The sequence below is a fragment of the Polypterus senegalus genome, chromosome 18 (assembly GCF_016835505.1).
Source record: "Polypterus senegalus isolate Bchr_013 chromosome 18, ASM1683550v1, whole genome shotgun sequence".
Lineage (NCBI taxonomy): Eukaryota > Metazoa > Chordata > Cladistia > Polypteriformes > Polypteridae > Polypterus > Polypterus senegalus.
This window is the reverse complement of record NC_053171.1, coordinates 90,140,077-90,154,956: the sequence shown is the minus strand read 5'-3', so window position 1 is coordinate 90,154,956 and position 14,880 is coordinate 90,140,077. Positions and strand designations below refer to the sequence as shown.

At 38.5% G+C, this 14,880-nt stretch overlaps 1 protein-coding gene across 16 annotated transcripts in view; it reads left to right on the top strand.

Moving 5' to 3' along the window:
- nrxn3a (neurexin 3a) overlaps positions 1 to 14,880 on the top strand; it is a 1,597,612-nt gene that overhangs the window by 350,010 nt on the left and 1,232,722 nt on the right. For 10 of the 16 annotated variants that reach the window (XR_005631328.1, XR_005631327.1, XM_039741969.1 and 7 more), the window contains 2 exons: positions 1,404 to 1,427; positions 2,737 to 2,898. Coding sequence is in view for 13 of the 16 variants with exons in the window: in XM_039741969.1 (XP_039597903.1) it covers positions 1,404 to 1,427; positions 2,737 to 2,898 (186 nt within the window). In the remaining 3 variants the exon portion in view is untranslated. The remainder of the gene's footprint in view (positions 1 to 1,403; positions 1,428 to 2,736; positions 2,899 to 14,880) is intronic. The other 6 variants (XR_005631329.1, XM_039741967.1, XM_039741965.1 and 3 more) reach the window with 1 other exon arrangement.

The window sequence follows — 14,880 nt, the reverse complement described above, 5'->3', positions numbered from 1 at the left end:
TGTACAAAGCCATGGATATTTCAATAATTAAAAACAAGGAGAAATAGCTTCTCCCCATAGGCACTTAAGATGAGATTTTTGTTGAAAGTCGATATGAGAAAAAACGTTAAGGGAAATGCCTGATCCATACGGAAATGAGCTGTTGAGGTCCTGGTTAGACCCTGGGATGCAATATTATAACTGGGACCACAGTGAGTACATGTTGGCCTGGCTTTTCATTTCTTAAATATGATTGTTCCCTATGCCATGTGAATTATTGAGTTTCATAAATGGCATCCATGAGACCTACTGAGCTATACAATATGAAAGGTAGTCCAAAGCAAAGGAAAGTAACTGGAATACTTGGAGCAGTGATCTTGTTTTTGCTTGATGTTAGAATAGCATAGACTGTTAGACAATTTGTTAAACTGTTCTGGAATCAGTATATTTGTGTAGTTTCTCTGTCTTGTGAAACTGGCTGTTTAAATCTAAAAACATTTGGGGTATTTAAAGGAATGATATATATACAGGGTGACACAGAAAAACGAGAACTTTTGAAATGCGTAGTGGCAGCCATGTACAGTTGGCAGCACTGCGGAACGGGGACCTTGAGCTGTAAATAATCTCGCCATTTAGTAATCATGGATCAGTGGAAGGGTCAACAGCGTGCTTTCGCCATAAAAATGTTTTACAAAAACAATGATAATTTGGAAGGTACGCAGAGGGAGTTCCGACGTTTTTTCAACTTAGGGCGTCATGGTCGGGTTCCCTCGAAACACGCGATAAAAACTTGGATTAAAAACTTTGAAGAGACTGGATCTGCTCTAAAAAAGTAACCGACAGGACGACCGAGAAGTGCTCGTACTGCACAGAATATCGAAGCTGTACGCGTTTCAGTCTTACAGAGCCCACGGCAGATTGGAAGAATGCATACGTACAGGAGGACGCCATCTACAGGTCGTAATTTTCAGACATTGATAATTTGGATTACTGTCTCTTAAAAGGCAAGTTGTAGTGGTTCAATTGCTGTCAATAAAATTTTTTTTGTTGGATTTCTTCTATTTTTATTGGGTTTTTCAAAAGTTTCCCATTCTTCTGTGTCACCCCGTATATATATATATTTAAAAAAAGAAGAAAAAAAAAGGCCGTAAATAAAGCTCTCAAGTGGGGTTCTTCTTCTGTTTTAGATATACAATTGCATTATCTTCTCTCTCTTTCTGTCTCTCCGTTTCTCTCTGTTAATTGACATGCCTTAAGTAACTAACACTAATCATTCATGGAATGTATCATTTTTTTTACTAACCGATACCTAACCAACTAATGTACTAACACCCTGATTATTCATCATTGTTTTTTTTTTTTTTTATTAACAATCGTTTTGTTCACAATTTTTTAATTTCCTCTCTTCCCCCTTTTCCGCAAAGCAATCAGGCATTGGACACGCTATGGTAAACAAACTACATTGTCTGGTAGATATCATTCTTATTGTCTTTTTTTGGGTTTGCCGTGTGTTTCCCTTCCCTTCCCTCCTTTTATTTTTTTTTTTGTTTCATGGTAGACACCATTACCCAAGGAAAAAAAAAAAAAAAAGAGGAAATGGGGTTGGTATTTCTTGGCTTTCTTCACTTTTTTGTTTTCCCTCCTCCTCCTCCTCCTCCTCTTGTTTCTAACCATGCCTTTTCAACTCTCTCAATTTTTTTTTTTTTACTTCTTCTCTTTTCTTTATGTTTCTTCTACTCTTCAGTGAGGATAGCTCAGATCATAATAGGGCACAGCTTATTACCAAAGCCTCCGCATTTTCTTTCTTTCTTTTTTCTCTTTTTGTTTTCTCTTTGGCGACAACTGTAGGCGAACTGGCAGGAGCTTGCCTTTATTATCTTCGCGGGAGCTCTGTCAGTTGTTTTCAGTACTCTCTCTGTGCATGGCATGCCTAGACATTATTGCTTCTCCTACACCTGTCTCCATCCGTCCCCTTGTCAGCCTAACCTGTCCCCACTAACACTTTAACTCGCTTAACCTCTGATCACAAGCCACCACCCAACAACCCCTTCCATCACCCCCATTTTATTTTTTGCATGTGAGTGAAGGCACTGTTGTGTACTTTCTAAACCTCTCCCATTCATTTTGTTTCTGCCTGAGTGTCTTCATGTGTGGCACATGCATGCTTTACTAATTTTGTTAGTTTTTTTTTTTTGCTTTTTTTGAAATAATCTTGCTTACAGTGCCATTAGCATTATTTCTTTCTTCCATGGTTGAGCTTTACAGAAACCATGGCATGTAATATTACTACATTTGATGGAAATAATCCCCCTTTGGTGCATGCGTTTTAGTGTTAATACTAATTGGTTTCAACAGCATAAACATGAGATTGTGGATTTTACTAACCTTCCCATCTCCCTTCCCAGTAAACATAAAAAGCAATAATTGCAAATATTGTTAAATTATTATAACTCTTCCATTTTCTTGCCTGACATAGATAAAGAAAATACATTTATGACTAAATTATTTTCTTTACGTGGCAGTGGTTCCCCTTCTCTCCCATCAGTTAAAAAAGGAAATTCTTGATGGAAAATGGAATGCAGTTATTTTAAGAGTTTTCTAAACAAATAAGCAGAAGCAAAAAAAAAAAAAAAGAAGAAGAAAAACTAGACAAGAAAAAAAGTTAATAACCATAGAAGAAACTTCCTAGGAAAATCAACAAATTGAGTATTTGAAGGTCAAGTTTGGGCATTGTTTTTCATTGCTCTCTTTGAACAGGTCACAATCTCAGTGGATGGCATTCGGACAACGACTGGTTACACGCAAGAGGACTACACCATGCTGGGATCGGATGACTTCTTCTATGTTGGTGGGAGTCCAAGTACAGCCGACTTACCAGGTTCCCCGGTCAGCAACAATTTCATGGGCTGCTTAAAAGAGGTAATGCTATTTTTATTCTTTAAAGATTTTGGTTTGGCTTGTGGATATGAGAAAAAAAATGCCAGCTAATTGAACTGAATGCTACTTGAGGTTTAGCACTTTTGGAGCTGAAATGCCTCTTTGTTGGATATGTTTGTTCTGGACGCATCAACCCTGTCAGATGCCCTGCTTCTTATTTGTTACTTTGGTAATCCAAAAATTGAATGGCCAGATTTGGTCCTTTCAGTTCATAGTTGTTCTTCTTATCTAGAAAAGAAAAAGTTTCTTTCGGAGAAAGCACTTTGAGTGTCAATACATGCGTAGAGGTCTGAGTATCCCTACTTCTTTTGTCAGTAAGTCTAACAGTCTGATATTATAAAATGATGAGGATGGAAAGGGTCCGTCATGACCATCACTATCCTTCAAATTAATTATTGGCTAAATTTTCAAATTTTAGTAAGTTTGGATACTGTTGGTAAAGATGTGAACATAAAAACCTATTTTGCATTTGAATTGTCTTGTTTTCATACAGAGAGCAACAGATAAATGGAATAAATTGCAAAGCAATGTAGAACTTTGGGACTTTAAAATTTCAGCTCGACTGAAAAAGTTAGGGGTGAATTCTGATCGATGGCCTGGGCTGGCCTGAATAGCCTGTTTCGATCAAAATTTTTATGCATGTATTTTCTTATGTTGCAATGTCACCATTGGTGAAAGAAGCAGAAAAGCTGCAAAATGAGAATCATGCATATAAACTGAATGATAAAGAGGTGTGTTTATACAAGTTAGTGAGCGACTGTGGGTAGAGTACTGTGTTATACTATGTGGACGGTTGGGGTTGCTGTTGCCCTGTGAAACCCACCAGACAGACATCCAAGACACACTTGTAAAAAGCACCAAGAAGAATTTGAATATCTTTCTTTAGATACAGTGCACAAAGCACCACACTCGCCACAATTCTCCAGTAATAATAATAATAAATACAAATAATCAATATCAATAATCAGTCTTCCACTCCCAGCAGTTCCGTCACTCTACCACCCAACTCCTGCTCACTTTGCCGGGTCTTCACCAGTCCTTTAAATAGTCCATGACCCGGAAGTGTTCCTTCTCCTCTTCCAGGTCAAATGCCACATCATCCTTCCTCAAGTAGCCCGGAAGTACTGCGGTCTTCTGTCCTCATGACTCTGAAGTACTTCCAGCTTGTTTGTAACAGTAGGAGTCCCCAGGTTCTTGGTGAGCTCCCCCTGGCGGCACCCAACAGGGCTGAGGAAACAGATTCCACGTCCCAGGATGCTTTGAGGAAATCCGGGGAACCGTTGCTGTCCAGGGGAGCTGCCACCTAGCGTCCCGGGAGATGCAGTGCCCTAAAAAGGCTGCCTTCCTCCATTCTTTTCATTCAGGGACGTCCCGGCTGGACTGAACTGCTGGCCGTCCCTCACAACTACTACAGGAATTATTGTCGGAAACTTTTCTCCGTGTCCTTTGTAAACTTTTTATTTGTAAATGGGCCTTGTACTGAGAGTGCTGGTTCCTTCTATGTTTGCTTCCATCATTTTTATATTATTTCTTTTTTAAACCAGAGGTGGCTAAAGCTCTGACAAAAAATTGTAATAAATTGTTATTTGTATTTTTAGTAAATTTGACAGTTTACCTTTTTTTTCCTCTTGAGGGCTTCTTTTTCGCTGTTCATACGCCTTTAATAATTTGAACACTGTTGTATTCAAAGGAAAAAAAGTAACAATTATTTCCACACTGATAAGGAAAGATGGTTAATTACACAACATTATGACTGCATAGCCTTCGTCAGGTGTGCAACAGAAAAGGAGAGCAGGTACCAGATAGATAGATAGATAGATAGATAGATAGATAGATAGATAGATAGATAGATTAAGAAGGCACTATTAGATAGATAGATAGATAGATAGATAGATAGATAGATAGATAGATAGATAGATTAAGAAGGCACTATATGATAGAGAGATAGATAGATAGATTAAGAAGGCACTATATGATAGATAGATAGATAGATAGATAGATTAAGAAGGCACTGTATGATAGATAGATAGATAGATAGATAGATTAAGAAGGCACTATATGATAGATAGATAGATAGATAGATAGATAGATAGATAGATAGATAGATAGATAGATAGATAGATAGATAGATATGGTGGTGAAACAAAACCAGGGCTGAGAAAAAGCTGCCATTAGAAAAGATGAAGGGAGAAATGAACAACTTAGTCAGTCATTAAGATTTGAGTAAATATAAAATCCCAGGCTAAGAATGATCTTAGCTTTTTTTCCGTTTATCTTTGAAAAGTGTCTTTGAAGCCAAGTGCAAGAACACAGCCAGAGATATCATTGTGGCTATGATCAAACAAAGTGTTCTACAATGGGCTGTCTAAGGTCTTTGATGTTAATCGCTCTAATGTCTTTCCTTAAATGATTTGTTGGCTGTCTCTCTGTTTCGCCTATGTACTGTAGATGGCTGGACACGCTCTACAAGAAGTGCAGTAAATGAGTTTTTAGACTGGCAACAGTGCTGTTATTTACTGTTGAATTTACCAGAGGGAACAGATAAGAAGGTGTTGTTGGTGTTATTATTGCTAAAGACACAGCGAGTCCCTATTGCAGCTCAAAGTGCCTGATGAGGAATGTTGCTCTCCTGCATGAGCTGTGGATGATACATTTTTATATGCTAGGTGGTCAAGATCAAGGGAGGCTTAGAAAAGAAAGGAATTGGAGGACCAGTGACACATGGGTTTCATTATTAGCGTTTCTCTGAGAGTGAATGTTACGAGGTCTATTCCTAGCTTGATTGATGGGTCCTGTCAACAATATGAGAAAAGTATCCTCTATCACTGAAGAAACTCCTCATTTGGAGTGCTACATGACAGAAGTCAACCTCATCACTGCACAGACAGTGGAGTCTAAGGAACTGTGAAACAGGTGGAGAGTGTTTAGTACACCAGGGATAGAAGGAGCTGTAGAGAAGCAAACTGTAGTTTTAAATCCTTGAATAAAAGATGGCAGAGTTGTGGTAGAACTGCTGATCCAAAATTTGAGAGATGGACTGAAACTAATTCAATTATTAATGAATTCCTGTAACTGATTTCTAGAGCAAGAGGCGGCACCAATACAATCATCAATATATTTTTTATATACTGTAGGTCCGATACAGATACTAGATGGGACAAAAAGAAACACTCTTCCGCCCGGCCAACACAGACTTTGGTGTAGCTAGGTCTTTTTCTAGTACCCTTTATCACAGGCATTGAGAGTAACAGCCAGTTCTGTCAGTCGGATGAGGGTGTTCTTGGGAGGATCTTGGAGTGGATGTGTGTTGAATGTCTGTCTGAGGCCAATTAGACCTTCATCGTCAAGAATGACTGTATACAGGGTGGTCCAGATCTAATTATGCAGATTCAGATCGTCTGGATGACTTTGATTTATGCGGGGACGATTCCAGTTCGGCGCAAAGACGATTCTTCATGTCATCAGTTCGCACACTTCTCGATGGTCTAGGATTTTTCGGGTGATTTTCTATGTAATAAACTTAATAGGTTATAGCATAATGAAAATTACATAATTAGATCTTGACCACCCTATACAGAGGGGTGATGACCATGGTAAAGATAAAGAAGTCAGGACTGTGAAAGCTAAAGCTGTCAAACGACATGGTTGGTATCTTTTACGTTTGAGAGGTGGGACTTGTGAATTCATTCTTCTACTTGACAGGTTGTTACAATATAAAGAAAATATAGAGTGAACTGCGTTCTAGCTGTGGAACTAGCATGCACCAGAAAACAAACATGTTAATAGCCAAAAACATGCTGCTGATTAAAAGTTGCTTCACCTTTTGACTCTGCATAGTCCAAATAGTTACTTATAGTGATGAGTGCAACAAGTAAGTATGTTGTGAAACTAACATTAAAATTAGTTTTGCGGGAGATTTAGCAATTGCTAAATCAGGCAAGTCACTAATAAAGGTTTTTGGGGGCTTTACAGTTTTTTCTGGATGGAAAACAGTAAAAATGTAAAACCTCATTTACACCTCCTTTGTGTTCTTTATTGCACATATATCTTGTTGCATGCCAGTAAAATAGTTATACTATAGTTCAAAATTTAAAAATAGTTTTATTTTATGTCTCTTGTTCACATCACCATAGAGGAGTGCAGTCGGTTTTTTTTACAAATGAGACAGGCTGCATAGTTTCCAGTCAAAGACACACTAAAATTCAGAAAAACTAGGTACTAGAAATCCATTCATTATCCAATCTTCTAAATAGTATGAAGCATTACATAAATAACAAAACTGGAATATGTAACAATCACTTGTGTTTTGGTAACTAAACTTTTAAAGGATGGTTTGGTATTCATCCACCCATTATCCAACCCGCTATATCCTAACTACAGGGTCATGGGGGTCTGCTGGAGCCAATCCCAGCCAAGACAGGGCACAAGGCAGGAAACAAATCCCGGGCAGGGCGCCAGCCCACCACAGGGCATGCACGCACACACCAGGGACAATTTAGAATCGCCAATGCAACAAACCTGCATGTCTTTGGACTGTCAGAGGAAACCCACGCAGACACGGGGAGAACATGCAAACTACACGCAGGGAGGACCCAGGAAGCGAACCTCCAGGTCTCCTAACTGCGAGGCAGCAGCGCTACCCACTGCACCACCGTGCCACCCTAGTTACTAGAAATATTTATTTAAATACTAAATGACAGGTGCAAGCATGCAAAAATGTATGAAAACACTTCAAGACAGGCACTAAATACCTTTCTTCTAGTGTTTCAATTTATTTTGCACTTTTATTGAGAATTAGGGTTAGGGTTAGGGTTAAGGTTAAAGCTGAGGATTGCTACAAAATCATTTTCCTCATCACTAGTTAACCATTCTATTATGATATATTTCCAATGTGAACAGACCAAACAAAAGATATGGTAATTCACAAATTAAATGTACCAAAATATGACAAATCAATGTGCAAAATCACAGTCCTAAAGGAACAAACAAACAATGATAATTTGTATAGGGCAATGCAAATCTCCTATTGAGTAGATGATATACCAAGCAGCAGAGATTTTAAAAGTATCTTCATTTAAGTGCAAAGCAGGAGACGTCGTCAGGGTCATTAACAGAGTCACAGAGGTTGACATGTCTTTTATATTTCACCACAATAAGATGACAAAACCAAACTCAAAGTCATACTGAAATGCTATTCATAAAATCTTTGTATAAAGCAGCACCAGTTTACAAGGACAAACCAAACTCAAAGCCAGAACAAAGTGATATTCAAACCCAGTAATCTTATTTTGAAGACCTTTTTTTTTTCGGCTTGTTTTTATTTGCTTGAGTACTCCTTGAGTTTCCTACTATAGTCTTCCCTAATGTTGGATACTCCATAACGCACATTGCGCACAGCAGTCATAGGGCGGTGATGTTCAGATTTCCCAACAGTGCACTGCGTCCACAGCCACAAGACAGACATCGCTGCCCATAGAAAATGTGAGATGAGGAAAAACATGTAAAAATAATATTACCACAAGCAAACAACAAAAGAGTTGATAGTCGTGATTATAAAGGCCTATTTTTATAGAGGGGAAAATGGCCTGCCAGACCCTGTAACTTCAAATTCAAGGCTTTTGGTGAATGTATCATACCCGTCATGACATTTACCCATTATGCCATTATGTTTCACACAATTCAGAGCCCTGAAAGAATGAAGAATGCAAGCTAAACAATACAAAATTAAGAAAATAATTAAAATTCTCAAAACCAGCATGAAATGTGCTCAACCAGTTGTGCTTGAGCTGCTCTTCTGTTCATGAAATAGTCTGTTTCATAAGAAAGTAAATTATTTATTTGGAAAGGTGACTTCTCACAGCAGAAAATTATAGATAGACATATGATATCTTGAAATGCAGAGAGTTTAATGTGATATGCACCATATAACTCAACAAACTGGCTACCTAATTCTGTTGCCTTAAATTCCTCGCATTCATCTACCCTTAAAAAAGACTGTATGTTCGTCCGGTTGCTACGTCTGTGCTATCCAATGGACGGTGCATCACAATCAATAGCTCTGATTTTTACAAATCCTGTCCCAAATGGTATGTAACAGAGACATAGCAACCAGATGGACACACTGTTTTGCAAATGTTTAACGCTGAGGTCTACGTTGATTATTTAGATTTCAATGCGGCTTAGAAGGGTAGCACAGCTACTTATAATATTAAGGATAAAGCATAATAACATGAAAAGAATAAGGAAATAAGTACTCAGAACAAGGCTCAATCTCAGTCATGGTCTGTCTACAAGAGTTAATGTTTTCATTGTGTTCAAATCTCTCTCTTAATGGAAATTAGGGGAAATACAGTTAAGTCTGACGCTTGGAAGAACTTCTTTACTCAAAGAGTTATGGGTATCTGGGAGAAGCTACTGATAGAAGATGATGAATTAGACGCCTTGACAGCCTTTAAGAAGTATCAGGAACAGATACTGGGACAGCTTAGCTCTTAGGTACACAAATTAGCCTGTCCACCACCTCCTGACTCTGCCTCTTCAAATGGAGTGAGGCAGCCTACTTTATAGTGCACCCAGGAGTGCTCCAAAAGCTCTGTGATCCTCTTCCGGCAGCAGTCCCGGGTGTGGTGGAAGTGCTGGGGTCCAGTGCTCCAGAACTGTCCAGGTGCCCCAATGCAATCCAGGGGCGTTGCCCTCTCATGTTCCGGGTGAGGTATTGCCATGATCATGTCCTCTCCCCCGGTCCTTCCATCACATAGGTGTCCAAGCCATCTGCCACAGTGGTCACCCGAAAATGTGTTCTCATTTGACCGATTAGGCTATAACATATGTCCTGTACCCCATCTGTAACTCAAAATCGATAAGGACTATACGTGGTCCATAAAATGAGCATCAGACCATTCAATTGTGGGCTTTATGCGTCATGCATTTCCTTCTCTATTGGAGGTAGACTTGTGCAACCACTTTCAGAACCTCAACGAAAAACATTTGGACTATTGTTCCCTAGCTGGTTTCCTCCATCCAAGGCCAGATACAAAATAACCTGCAGTCAGTCGATTGAACTGAAGAGACATACAGTGGTACCTCGGTATTCATCCTTAATCCGTTCCAGATCCTTGGACTTATACCAAACAGGACGTATACCAAACAAATTTTTCCCATAAGAAATAAAGGGAAAATGATTAATCCGTTCACACGAAAAAAAATCCTATTGTAATTGGCATATTATACATTGATGGGGTTGTATAAAATAATTTAAACACTGCTTAATACTAAAATACATAAATGCAGAAGCAATCAGATGAAATAAATGAAAATTTAACCTCACTTTACTTTTTAATAACACCTTTGTCTTTCGCAATCGTAGATACCGTCTTTTTCGGCATACGGTATGCAGCAGCCATGTCCCGGATACGCATGCCACCTTCATACTTTTCAACAATCAATTCAAATTTACGCAAAAAAAAACACAAAATCATGTGAAAATTCACAGACTTATAGCGCAGGTTGTTCACTGAATGCTAGCATCTGGAGAACTGACGCTCGTGGGCAGTCGTGACTTTGTCTCGAGAGGTAAACAAGGGTAGCGCACGGTGTTCTAGCACGCGAGTCGTATTCCAAACAATGGTTGTACACCAAGCAAAATTTTTCTTGTCCAAACAGGGCGTATGCCAAGTTGGACTCATTCCAAAGCGGACATATACCAAAGTACCACTGTACCTCTGAAGGCAGTATATGACACTAGCAAATATTTTGTAATGTCAAGTTGGCTAGGAAATCATATTTCTATAAACTAATAGATAATGTTATTTCTAGCAGATCTGACTTTTGTTATGAGTGTGGTCTCCCCAGAAGTGATGACAGAGAAATGTATTATTGAGGTGTATTTTGAAATGTTATTATAGTCATTGAAATCCCCAGCTGGCACATAATCATACAAACTACACTAACACTGTTAATTGCTTTACGTGCATTTAATAAGTCAGCACCTTCAGGCCTCACAATATTGACACAATTATGTAGCAATCATCACAACTGTCTGGCCTTCATTTACTTAGAATTAAGCAATTAAATCTTTGTTGGATCTTAGCTGAGAATTTTCGCTGTATAAGTGGTCTTTAGTCCATGAAAGGGTTATTAGGGTCATTTATCAGGCATACAAGACGGATCGAGAAGCTCTGCAAAAATCTAATGATCACATAGTAATTATAAGCACTTGAATGCAGATGCAATATAACACAAAATGATTTAAAAGCCCTCAATAATTATTCAGCCATAAAAATAAAAGATCAATAATTTATGCAATGTATTTCAAAACTCTTACAACATTCTCAGAAATGCTTAATCCAATGTAGGATGTTAAAATTAGCCCTGGGGTATGTATGGTCACCCTTCAATGTACCCGCACCCTGTTCAGCGATTGTTTCTGCCTTGTGCCCATTGCTTACTGGGATAGAATTCATCTGCCCTCTGACCCAGCTCGGGATTGGTTTGGAAGATAAACAGACAGATGGATGGGTGGGCTGGAATCTGTCTTGGCAGGAAGCATGAAGCAGCCAAAGGATTTATTTACAGTACCCACTTAGATACCAATCACACATCACACTCTTAAGTTTACCTAACTGGCAATTTACTAAAAACCAGGCACAAGATTTGAACTGAGGACACTAGACCTATAAAGCAGTAACAGTACCAACTCCACCATCCATTCTCTTAGGCTCCCATTAGGGGACAACTTTATTTTTTATTGATTATCTTGAACTGGGCAAACTTTTTTAAGTGTAGTTATAATTACTTGCTGTCTTCATTGTCTGCATTCATTTGTCCAGAAAACCCTAGTTTGTCTAGGTCTGTAGTCAAAAGCAGGAGACAGTAACGTGGAGCTAAGAAATTAAACAAAATAAGAAAGACTCTGATATGATCAGCTGCTTTATTTAAACCTTTTCCATGTTTTCCTTGCAGAGTTGGTTTACCAAGATTGTCAGTACAGCTTTTCTTTACTTGTTTTCATGCTTAACAATTCTGTTTTTGGTGTCTTGACTAAGAATTTTGGTTTAGTGTTTTGGAGCTAAACATTGTGATTTATTGACTTTTGACTTTCATTTAGAAATTGCATCTGCCTTTTCCTTTGGGTGGCAGAACAGACTGAATGTATACTGCACACTTACACATTACAGGCCTGTTACTGTATACATCTCGAACTCTTCATAACGACTTGTGTCTCTGTGCGTATGGCTAAATTGGTTTTGTTAGCCCTTTTAGTTGGCATTGTGTGGTAGCAAATCTGCCATTCTTGCTTCAATGTACCGTACAGTTTTCCATCCCCATTTATCGCAAAACCTAAACCTTTCCTCACAGTACTCTGGCTGTCCTCTTTGTCAGTTTAGTGTTCTGGTAAAGGCCCTGATGCTTATTAAGACTTGTGAGTAGTTGGCAGCATGTCTGCAACTCTCACCATGCCCATTTGTAGCCTACGAGGCTCAATTGCCAAATTCCAGAGCAAACCATAAGTGCATTCTTAACTCTTTGAGGGCTGAATATTTTTTTCCAACAAACAGAGTTTTCAGAGAAGCACACAAAGCAACAGTTTCACACAGAAGTCTACATAAAATGTCTGTCGTTGCGTGCTGTTTGCCATGAATGCACATCAGGCCTGCTGCCAGGCTGTCTTTGCGGAGGGGGCAGCAGCATTTGCAGTGCATTGCAATCTGGTTGGCACCTTTTGTCATCGTAAGTAACGGTCCTCTCAGGTGAATGATGCCGTTGACGTGTCAGTTACATGAACCCAGCACCACGATCGGCATGGGACTGATCAGCTGATGCCGGTACCTCACATTTGTTTATGGTCACTTGTATCAAAATCGGAGTCCAATTCAGTGATAATACACAAAACGTCATCCATGGAATATCTCACTTTATCCAGTCACCTTGATCTCTCGCCAGACGTCAATGCCATTTGTGCTGTTGTTTACTCTTTTCTACTCATGCAAGTGCAGGGAATCTCGGTGAAAAACAATTAAGCTAACCTTAAGTCTAACTAAAAAACATAATAGCGGGTTTTGTCACTATTTGCAATTGATTATCACCGTCAACCCCTTGGACAAAAGTCGACATCTGCCCTGAAAGAGTTAATGAAGTCCGTGAAGTCGATACCATGAAATATGAGGATTGTAACAATTAAAAAAAAAATTACCAATTGATACTTATTGATATTTTGATGCTTTTGACAACCCTAGATGGCATCTTGTCCATAACCGATCCCTACCTAATTCCTTATGCAACTGGGATAGGTGACCCTCAAATGAAATGTAAAAAAGTGATTTCAGAAAATGCAAGTTTAAATATAAATTGATGTCAGATTTGCTGTTTTAAACAAACAACGCCTTTCAGTCCCACCAGTTAAATTGTTCCAATTGTGTGCGTGGGATATTACAATTGTAAAATGAAGGTTCCTTTATGAATCATTTGCTGTTGAATGCCAGATATGGCATCTTGAAGAGTATGTCTGTTGCTTGGTCTACTTTGGGTGGATGGTTGGAAGGATTGTTACATAAGTGGAACTGATGTACACGATATACAATACTTGGAGTAGTGCAATCTTAACCAAAAAGATTGTGGACTGGAAATGTTAAATATAAAGCCAGCGGTACTCACAGAAGGATATCAACAGAGCAAATCTATCGTTAAAGTCACAGCTGTATCATGCATGGACCTTGTACTAATTTGCTTTTCTGTGGGATTGAGAATCAAACATTCAATCAACTTAATTTAAAGTGCAGAATCACCATGCAGCATGATCCCAATACACTGTACAAATAAGAAGAGCACATGGGACGAGATATAAAGTAAGCAAAGAAAAATCTCTCCATTATATAACAAAAATCTTGGGACAAGACAAAACTTATTTTTTAGAGAGACGAGACGAGACTTTTTCAGAGAGATAATTTCACGTTCTGCGGGACGAGACATTGTGCAAAGTGATGAATTGAAAACCTAACAGGTCCAAGCGGAGGTGGAAATAAAAGACAAATGGTAGAAGAAGAAAAGACAAAGAGTAGAAGACAAAGTAGAACATTGTAAAGAGGTTCAAAAACGTTAGCGCAATACACTTACAGAGCAGGTTATAGATTATCAAAGTACTAAAATTCGAAAGTCTCAAAAAACTGATAGTAAAGATCACATTAGTGCTAACAAACAGAAATTATTACTCGGTGAAATAACGGAACAGCGAAAAGAGATCGATTATATGGACATAGGTGAATATGACAAGTTTAATTTCAAACAAACCACAATTCGGTCAGGTTTATATGTATGATCACGGAGAAGCGATGCAACATAGAATCGAGCAAGTTAAACAATCGGACATACTGTATTAGAAATTCTACAGCTAATAATGGATACAAATCCGTACGTCCAAAAGTATCGCACTTTACACAGAATTTATCTGAAAAACACGGACAAAGAAGTTTTCTTGGATTTCTGTTTGGATCCGAAAGATCACACTCGCATATATAATAAACCAGCGCGTGACGAATTGTCAGCGATAATAATTTCAAAAGATGGAGATATCAAAGACAGAGTTGATATTCGTATTTATCCAAAAGCACAGCACGATTCATCGCAAGTGGCAGATCCGGGAAATGACTAGCGCGTAGGGCCCGCATTGTGGTTGGCGAGTGAAGCGAGCACAGGGTTAGGGTTCCCAAGTAGAAATTAAAATAAAATAACATCACGTTGAAGAAATAATAAATAATAAAGTTTAAATTAAATGACATTAAAATACCAAGTTAAGACGTGTCAATAAATAATATTAAAAAAGATAATGACAATAATATTTTAAGCATTTAAGGGAGTAAGCGACCAACTGATTTTTTTTCCTAACTGGGGGAATGACCCAAAAGGCCAGCATTAAGAGAGTGAAGATAACATTCTGGAGTGTGTGGTGTAATTAGCACAGCTAAGTAA